This window comes from Bubalus bubalis, chromosome 4 (genome assembly GCF_019923935.1).
Source record: "Bubalus bubalis isolate 160015118507 breed Murrah chromosome 4, NDDB_SH_1, whole genome shotgun sequence".
Lineage (NCBI taxonomy): Eukaryota > Metazoa > Chordata > Mammalia > Artiodactyla > Bovidae > Bubalus > Bubalus bubalis.
Window position 1 is genome coordinate 93,108,976 of NC_059160.1, and position 9,991 is coordinate 93,118,966.

Below are 9,991 nucleotides of genomic sequence, written 5' to 3' on the forward strand. Positions count from 1 at the left end.
CAAAGACCTGCAGAAGGGATTGGTTTGGCAGGTGGGGAAAGGAATGAGACTCTAATTGCCATCTCCACGGACTCTCTCAGTCCCTCTGGTTTCCATCAGTGGCTGTCTTATTACCCTGATCCTTCCTGGGTTTGGGATTCAGCTTTCTGAGAATGACTGGGAAATGTTGGGATAAGGGTAGACACGCACCTTCCCCACTCGTAATTTTACATCTGTCTGGTGTGAGCCTCACTAGTGTAGCACTCCTGCCTCTTACCTGAAAGAAAGTGCAAGTGTTAGTGTCTCAGTTGTGTCTGAATCTTTGCAACCCCATGGATGAGGTTCTTCTGTTCATAGAATTCTCCAGGCAAGAATACTGGAGTGGGTTGCCATTCCCTTCACCAGGGGATCTTCCTGACCCCAAGATCAAACCTGGGTCTCCCACATTGCAGGCTGATTCTTTACCATCTGAACCACCAGGGAAACCCTTGCCTCTTACCTGGAAAGAACCAAATCCCACTGGAATCTATTACATCGATGAACTGCAAAACATTCCTTTACCAAGACTGGGTCTCAGAGGCCCAGTGGGGACAAAAGGGTGGGTGGGAAGGCCTCCTTGGGAGTGGGCAGTCCCCACTGAAGCAACATACTCTTGACCAGTCCTATCACAAGAACACAACCAAATGGATAGAGGAGAAGCCAAGACTATGCAGTGTTACACCCACTACTAACCTAGGAGATCGCCATCCATACCTGATTTCCATCTATTCTTGGACCTTGATTTATTCTGTGACTCCTTGAAAGCCAAATACCAGAATATGAAATACAGTGCAATTTATTGGGAAAAGAAGGTAAAACAACCATCAGCAGAGAATCCACAGTTCAGGGAATTAAGGTGCCAGAGGTGAGTCAGGATATGATGTCCCAGATGTGGGGTGGGAACCCTGAGAACCAACAGTCCAGAGATCTCAACCATTTACCCTCTAGCAGCAGCCCCACTGCCCTGCCCTCCTCAGGCAGGGGCTGAAACATTCCAGCCTCGGACCATCAACTCCCAAGAGAGATGGGCCAGGGCAGGAACAGGCCAGGCTGGGAAGCCCCACACTTGTCTGGGCTGAGGTGTTGCTGTCCAAAGTCAGGGGCCTTTACAAGGGTGCATCTAGGGCATCATCATCCCAGACTAGCAGCTGGACCTTCCAGGCCTAGGAGAGGTCTTAGGGATGGAGGAGCCAGGAAGTTCAACCGCTTCTCCCAGGAGCTTGAGGGAAAGCAAGGTTGGGGTTGGCATTTGTCCATGCCAAGCAGAGAGGGGAGAAGTGCTGTCCCAAGCTGAGGGGAAACCAGTGGGCGTGGAGATTGGGCACACCCCCCCCCACAAAGGATCACTTGCAAAGCTGGTTTGAGCTGGTGGTCTGAGTGAAGCAGAGGGTGGTGCCGCCCCCACCGCCAGACCTGTAGCCAGTGCTTTCTGAGCTCTGGATGCAGCTCTGGTTCACAGAGCTGCTGCTCCCATTGCTGCAGGCCTGGGAGCCCCCGCCGCTGCCTCTGCCCCCACCGCTGCCGCCGCTGACTCCTCTGTAGCTGCCGCCGCCGCCTCTGTAGCCACTGCCACTGCCACTGCCACCAGTGACCCCTCCAAATCCCCCACGGCCTCCACCAGGGCTGGTGCCTGTGCTGGTGACGTTGCTGAGCACCGCTAAGGAAAACAAGCACTGGACTCAGGCTCAAGCCCTGGGCCTGTACCCCAAACCTGCTTGGCTGTGTGACTCAGAGAAAGTTACTCAACTTCTCTGAGGCCTCAGTGGGTAAACAGCAGGAGTGAGCCCTGGCCCTCTGGTTCCCTTCCCCAGGAATAAGAGCCAGGAGTATCCATAGGAATTTCTGGTTCTCCAACCTAAGGAATTCCCTGGGACCACAGGGGCTTCAGCTCTGGCCTGCCAGTTGGTCAAGTTCCACTAGGAGCAGAGTACTGTGGCCATGGCCTGAGACCCTGGACACTTTGGTGGCCTGACCGCCTTGCATTGGTCAGGCTCTCCCACCCAAATGTCAGTCAGGATGTTTCTAGTTGCCCTTTCTGCATCCCAGGGAGAAAGTTTTTGAAAGGCTACTTACAAATGCACACAGCACTCTGACACTCTCCAGACATTCTAAAAAGCAAGAGGAGATGAGGATTATTTCTGCAATGAGTCCTTAGACAAAGAGCTCAGGGTTCATAACCCTGGGAGCCATGTCCTCCCTTTTGCCCTCGTAGGGGTCAAGCTCCCAAAAGAAGAAAGGCTATTCTGAGTCTGTTTCCAGACACAGATCTCCCCAGGAAAAGGGGCTGCTGCAGGGAAGTAAGGCTTCCAGCAGCTCCACCAATCACCATCTCTCCATCTTCCCATCATCTTTCACTAATTTCCCAGATTATCTTCCAGACACACTACTCATCACTCAACACCCCCTTGATTAGCCCATCCTCACCTCTCCTCCGCTACTGAGACCATCTTCCCACCTTAGCTATGCCCTTCCCCTCCTTCACCCAGGCCTGGCTTTCTTATTCCTACAGCTCTTCTTCCAGGAAGCCTTCCCCAGTGAGCCCTCCTGGGGTGGTGGTGGCAGTAATGGTTATTCAAGAAGGATAATATGTGAGAGGGGCTGACACTCAACACATGATGGAAATGTCCTGCCCACTCTCCGCATCTTCCTGTGCCTCATTCTTGTTCATGGAGCAGACATGACCACATGTTTGAGCAGACACAGAACGTGTCCGCACACCTTGCCACTGTGGCCCCCACTGGTGTTGCTCTCTCCTTGCACATCCCACACTTCCCAATGCATGCAGCACCATCTGCACTCTCACTCCTTTTCTTAGAGACATAAGAAATCCTTAAGTTTTCTTCTCACATGTGAGTTCTACTTCCTCCATCAGATTGGGAGCTGCCTGAAGACAGAGGCTCTGAACACAGGATTCATGGAGCAGCTAGTCATTAGAAGGATCTTTCAATTCTTGACACCCCTTTGGCATTTGACATCCACTCGCTGAGCCCTTATCTGCTACTTGATATTGTGTTATTTTTCCAGAGTATGTATGTATCAGCCACCTTCCCATATAGACTCAGCCTCAGGGATGCAGGTGTTCTAGGACTGCCTATACTGAGCTGTCCAGCATGGCAACCACTCCCCACATGAAGCTATTTTATTTAAATTAAATTAAATATAAAACTCAGCTGCACTCACCAGGTTTCGTGTGCTCAAGTGGCCAAGGGCTACTATATTAGATAGCACAGGTATAGGACATTTTCATCATCTGAGAAAGGTCCAGTGGACAGCACTATAACTTTTATTATAAGCCCAAAGGACTTTCCCTTCCACCTGCATATAGTGAGGCTCAACAGAGGTGTTTAGTCGCTCAGTCGTGTCTGACTCTTTGCGACCCCATGGACTGCAGCACACCAGGCTTCCCTGTCCTCTGCTATCTCCTGGAGTTTACTCAAACTCATGTCCATTGAGTCAGTGATGCTATCCAACTATCTCATCCCCTGTTGCCCAACAGAGATATGTAATGCAATATTGATGTCTAAGGTAAATCAAAGTGTGAGAAAAGTTTGATTGTCTGTATATACATATATATATATATAGAGAGAGAGAGAGTGGGGCCTGAATCCTCAACTCTGTCATTCAGGAGATTCCTTACCTATTGTCCTCTCCCTATAACCTTGTTCCCTTTCTCCACTATCAAAGGTCACTCTGAACTCACTTCTGGAGGATAATGACCTCACAGCTCCTCACCTGCACTCCTCACTCTCCAGCAGCTTGTGGTAGGTAGCGATCTCCACATCCAAGGCCAGTTTGATATTCATCAACTCCTGGTAGTCACGCACCAGCCGGGCCAGGTCATCCTTGGCTTGCTGAAGGGCGTCCTGCAGTTCTTGGATCTTGGCGTTGACATCCTTGAGGGCCAGCTCCCCACGCTGCTCAGCATCAGCAATAGCGTTCTGCAGGTTGGCATTCTAGGAAAGAGGGAGTTAAGAGACTGTTTAGCCTAGTGACTGGAAAGCAAACAGCTGATCTTTCCAACATCTCTTACCCATCTAAGAAATTCCTCCCTTTCCCTTCCTCCCCTTCTTAGAAATTCAGTGGCGCATACTCAGAAAACAGAAGTCAGTTTCACAGTTGGTTCAGTCTTCTTTGGCCCTTTTAAATTAACTCATGTCTCATCAAGAAAAGGAACACCGATTTGCTGGTTAAGGTGGAGGTAGTCTGGTGAGTGTTGTTTTTTTTTAAGATTGTTATAATCACTTCATTCTAGTGATACAAATTAGTCTTCAAGGTAACATGAAGTGCGTGATAAATAGCTCATTGAGGGCAGATCCTACTGAGAGCTGAGTGTTTAAGACCACCCTTACAGTTGGAAGATTTGCTGCTGGGCAAACCAGAATGGACAACCATCTCTCCTTAGGGAGCCTGCTGAGAAGCCCAACCTCGGGGAGGAGAATCGAGGAGAACAGAGTGTCCCAGAGACCAGGCTGTCCCACAGGCAACCACAAAAGAACTGAGAAGGCCTGTGGCAGAAGCCCAGCTGTTGCTTCTCCTCTTCCCCAGGGCCCAGAAGACCTCCAGGACTTTCCACTCAGCCCAGACCCACCTGCTTCTTGACATTCTCAATCTCAGCCCGCAGCCTCGGGATCATCCGGTTGAGCTCCATGATCTCGTTCTTGGTGTTCTTCAGGTCATCCCCATGCCTTCCAGCCTTGTTCTCCAGCTCTCCAAGCTGACAGAAGAGAAACCCATCATCACGACTTTGCAAACTGTTGGAGCACTTTTGATGGAGGCCAGCTAGAGTGTGGGAACAGAGGAGAGCTCCCACCTTGGTCTGGACAGGGCCTCGGCCTCGGCCTTGCTCTTCTGGGCGATGTCCTCGTACTGGGCCTTGACCTCATTGATGATGCTGTCCAGGTCCAGGCAGCGGTTGTTGTCCATGGACAGGACCACGGACATGTCATTAAGGTGATTCTGCATCTGGGTCAGTTCCTGTGGGAAACATGGAGCTCACTTTCACCTCTCCTGGCCTCAAGAGATGCTGAGAATAAAGAAGTCCAAGAGTCTTCTACCCCCACAACAAGGGGGCCAGGAGTGGGAGAGTTAGAAATACCAGCTTCCATTTCAGGCCCAGCTACAGCCTAAAGGATATCAGACAATAAAACAAAAGAAAAAAGGAACAACACCTATATAATAAGATTGTCGGCCTGAAAGTATCAGTCAGTGAACCCTATTGGGTGGGTTTCCAGGGGACTGCAGTAAGGAGGGGTCCTCTGGAAGAGCTCACTGTGGTACTGGGTTAGGAGCCAGAGGGTTAGAGGCAACTACAAAGGGTAAGTAGGGGACAGAGAGGGACCCTGGTCCTGTGAGCCAGGTCCAGGCAACCATGAGGAGTTAAGCTGGCATTTCCTGGGTGGAGTAGAGCTGAGGTCTGAGCCCTTCTGCTGGTTTAGTGAGTGTCCTGCCATGTGGGTGCATGTGCCCAGTCGCTCAGTTGCATCCGACTCTTTGTGGCTGCATGGACTGTAGCCCTCCAGGCTCCTCTGTCCATGGGATTCTCCAGGCAAGAATACCAGAGTGGGTTGCCATGCCCTTCTCCAGGGCATCTTCCCTACCCAGGTATCAAACCCACGTCTCTTGCATTGCAGGCAGATTCTTTACCACTGAGCCACCTAGGAAGCCCCATCCTGCCACGTGACTGTCTCCTGATGTCACACTTGGGAAGCATGCTTGGAAAGATGCGGCTAAGAAGGCTCTGGGGCTTGGATGACCAAGGAATCACCGTCTCATAGAGGGTCCTCAGGAAGTTGAGTTCATCTGTCAGGCCGTCCACCTTGGCCTGAAGCTCCACCTTGTTCATGAAGGCTGCATCCACGTCCTGAACAAAAGGAAGGGAGGAGGGCAGTCGGAAACCCAGAAGAACGTGACCATCTGCTCCCCCTCCACCCACAGCGCTGTTCTGAGTCTTCATCGTTCTTCTTTGCCCCTCCCCATTCCTCTTTCTAATTAGGACTTCTCTTTTTTGAAAAAAAGGAAAAGTGATTTTCTTCCTTTTAATTGCCTTGGCCGATCAAATCCCAATGTTTTGACAAAACATAGACCCCATCAGCCAGGTACGGAGTAAGGGTAGCAAAATCACATTTATCCAGTATGTGACTTTGGTTAGGTAGGACCAAAAACCCAGCCTCTTGAAGAGAAGGGAAGGCATTCTTCTCACAACTTCATCCTTATGATGACTCGCTGACACAAGCTATCAGTATTTGCTGATTGATTTTATTAATAACATCCAGGGTACACTTGTAGGCTGAAAACCTTGAGTCAATGCTATAGATAAAGCCTGCATTATTATTTCACATCACCAATCAGCTCATCAGTCACATTATAAGATGTCATCTCCACCAGCAACATACTCAGAGCAGCTTCCTTCATCAAACTCCTCATTCCCCAAAAATGCAAGAAAAGATGTAAACAGCCCACAGAGCATAGCGTCACAGGGCCCCAGAGAAGTTGGCTCTGCTCTCCCTCCTGGAGGGTCCACACCCAGAAAGGGAGCCAAGGTCCCCATTGTCCCAGATTCCTCACCTTCTTGAGCCCCACAAACTCATTCTCTGCAGCAGTACGCTTGTTGATCTCATCTTCATACCTGGGACAGAAAGAGCCACATGTTTGGACATTCATATTTCAGAAGTTGGAAAAAAACAAAAAAAGAGCCTCCTAAGAACTCAGGCAGAATCTCCTCACCAAGGGACGGGACCAGCTTCAAGGGTGTGCAACCCGTGCAGTTATACAGAGCCCTGGCTTCAGAAGGTCCTTATGCTAGGTTTAAAGCTCTGTTGACCCAGTCTTTAAATTCTTAATAATTTTTTGACAAGGGCCCTGAGTTTTCATTTCACACTGAACCCCCAAACTGATGTAGCCAGTCCTGCCTAGAGGCTTTTCGGAGCTCAGGCCACTGCCTCGACCACCTCCTTCTAGGTTTGAGTGACATGCCAAGGAGTGCCAGGCAGGGGAGGGGAAGGCTTCAAGGAGCCCAGCTCTAGAGACATCACGAAGCACGTGGGCAGATAAGCCCAGAGAGGTATTTGCTCAGGCTGGCTGTTTCAACCTCTGTTCTCTCTGTTTCTCTTTTCATTAATCTGAGCAGGTGCCCACAAGCTTGTGCATATGGAGTGGAATGGGGCCTCCCCAGAACAGGCTTTCCCCTTCTTGCAGGTCCTGACCCCCAGGGATGTCTGGACCCCCCTTCCCATCTTGAGAGGTCCTGTTTACCTCTTACAGACCTCAGAGGATGTCAGCCATAATTGCAGACATGCAAGAGGGAGCTGACTGAGCTGCAGAAATGGGACTGGGCTGGACACATTGGAAGAGCACTTTACAGCAGTCTGCCTGGAACCTGGGACCTGCCCCACCCACCGCTTCAGAATCTAGGACCAGAGCAGGGGAATTTGCATTTTTGATGGGTTTCCAGGGTGCTGCCTTGGTACAGTAAAGTGTGGAGGGCCCTCCAGTCTGAAGGACTTTGAACTCTGGGAGGACTCTCTCATCCATATGGGCTGGTGTAGAAGGGCCCTGCCTGGAGACTGACAAATCTGGCATCATCAGCCACTTGGAAGTCTCAGTCCTCAACCCTCTCACATACTCAATAAATCCGTCCACAAGTCCTGACTGAAGGTACAGTCAGGAACAGTTAAAAATCCTCAGTTGGGACCACACCTCCCTGCTAATCCCCCAGAAGGGGAAACTCCCCAGCTGGGGCCCTCACTTCTTTCTGAAGTCTTCCACCAGGTCCTGCATGTTCCTTAGCTCTCCTTCCAGATTCCCCTTCTCCGCCAGAGCCGAATCCAGCTGCCTGCGCAGGCAGTTGATGTAGCTTTCAAATAAAGGCTCCAGGCCTCCAGAGCCCAAGCTGGAGCCCAAGCCCACGGTCCACTGCTGGAGCAGGTCCCACTTGGTTTCCAGGACCTTGTTCTGCTGTTCCAGGACCCGCACCTGCAGCAGGGGAGGTACAGAAAGAGTCAGCTTCTTGAGTTGGGCAGGTGGGGCCATCCAACCCAAAGGGTTCCATATGTGGAAACTCAACCCGGTCATCCAATCTTCAAGAGCCTGTTTTTTCAGGAATTTGAGAAGGATGAGGGTTTAGAAAAGGAGGAAGAGATACAGTGAGTGCTTCCTGAATGCTGTTTTCACATAGTCTAACTCATTTAATCCTCCCATACAACTACCTATAAAGGGTGTTGTCCCCATTTTGTAGATAAGGAAACTGAGGCTCCATGTGCTTAAATAAGTTGCCCAAAGTGAGGTGACTACTAAGTGACAAAACTAAGAGACAAACCCAGCCCTCATCAAGTCTATTGGAATCCTTCAGCATACGCCTAAAGGAGACCTGCACAGATGAAGGTGTTTCTCATCATCTTTTAAAGGAAAGCTTTTTTACCTCCCTTCAAGCAGGGAAAATAGTCAACAAGGTTTAACTTTTGCTAAATTTTTCTTATTCTCCTTAATTGTTTCCCCTTTCAGTTACTCAGCTTCCAGCTCACTTCAGTTTAACTTCAAATCCCAGGCTCTTTCCTTCACATCCAGCACACCTTTCCCTGCCTGAATATGGACAGCTTGGTGTAATGTGGGCTGAAGCATAGCATCATCTAGAAGGTAAGTCAATTGCCACTACTCATCACTGAGAGGCAGTCCTGAGATTCCTCCTAATACAGGTTTGGTTGTCAGCTAGTTTGGATTACCAAGCAATTGCTCCTCAAGAGTCACTGAAAGTTAGCTATAATAATTTCGTGGTTAATGCCCCTTTCTTAAAAAGAGCTAAGAGCATTCCTGGACTCTCACTTCACTTTCCTGGGCCCTGTCCCGAGAAGAAAATCAGGAGATGAAACCTTTCTCCCATTTCACAGCTGGGAAGACAGGGCCTGCAGAGCAAGAGGGGCATACTGACTGTCCTGTGGGGGCCAAGGTAGAACCAGCACAAGAAGCTGGAGCCCCTGCCTCTAAGCCTGGCAGGTCCCATGGGCATCTTCCTATACCATCCCCCTGGGCAGCCCAACCCCTCCAGGACACCTCTGGGCTTTGCCCTCACCTTGTCGATGAAGGAGGCGAACTTGTTGTTGAGGATCTTGATCTGCTCCCTCTCCTGGGCCTTTACTTGCCCAATCTGGGGATCGATCTCCACATTGAGGGGCGGCAGGAGGCTCTGGTTGATGGTCACTTCCTGGATTCCCCCAGGGCAGACACTAGAGCCATAGCTACCAGGCCCACCAAAGCTACTAGTCCCTCCAAAGCCACCAACCCCTCCATAACCACTGCCCATTCCTCTGACTCCATAAATGCCACCCCCATAACCACCTCTATAACCACCTCCATAGCCACTGATGCAGCTGCTGCGCCCTCCCCCAAAGCCACCAGCCCGGGAGCCGGCCACGCTGATGGAGATGCTCTTATTGCCACCCAGGTTGTAGAGGCTGTGACTGCCAAAGCTGCCTGCTCTGCTCCGGGACCCACAGACCCCTGTGCCAGCTCCTCCAGAGCAGGCCACACAGCTCATCCTGCTGCTGCTGCAGGGGACCACGGCAGAGCAGACGGAGAAGCCCTGGCTCCCTCCACTGATGGATTTCTTGCAGACTTGTCTGTTCATGGTGAGAGAGCTCAAAGGCAAGCTAGCAATCACTTAGCAGGAGCTGCAAGAGGGATGAGGACAGAGGATGGGGACAACAGAGGAGACTGGTCTTTATATACCAAGGAGTTTGGCTTGGAAGAAGGAGAGGCAAGCGATTAGCTGAGAGTCATCTTGGGTTTGGTTTGCCTCCCAGGCAATAAGTTACTTGCACTTTGCAAACACACCTCAAAAATAATCCTCCAGACCAAAGTGACTTTGCTCTCTTGGCTTAATCATCCAAATGCCTCAGTTGACAAAGGACTGGAGCTCTCCTCCCTCCATGGGTTTCCTCAAGGGTCTCTGGGAACTCAAACAGCACCTGATCCAGCAGGA

At 50.6% G+C, this 9,991-nt stretch overlaps 1 protein-coding gene across 2 annotated transcripts; it reads right to left on the bottom strand.

The window, feature by feature from the left end:
- Positions 1 to 425: 425 nt before the first annotated feature.
- On the bottom strand, positions 426 to 9,637 carry LOC102404880 (keratin, type II cytoskeletal 2 oral). Of its 2 annotated transcripts, XM_044941776.2 has the most exons (10): positions 9,301 to 9,637; positions 9,083 to 9,243; positions 7,763 to 7,989; positions 6,583 to 6,643; positions 5,783 to 5,878; positions 4,841 to 4,992; positions 4,607 to 4,769; positions 3,751 to 3,971; positions 2,092 to 2,126; positions 426 to 1,675 (listed from the first exon to the last, which is right to left on the bottom strand). In XM_044941776.2, exons 1-10 carry the CDS (start codon positions 9,635 to 9,637, stop codon positions 1,362 to 1,364), a joined length of 1,767 nt encoding a protein of 588 aa, XP_044797711.2. In that variant the 3' UTR covers positions 426 to 1,361. The 2 variants fall into 2 exon arrangements, with proteins under 2 accessions (XP_044797711.2, XP_044797710.2); XM_044941775.2 differs by having other exon boundaries at positions 9,083 to 9,637.
- Positions 9,638 to 9,991: the final 354 nt, after the last annotated feature.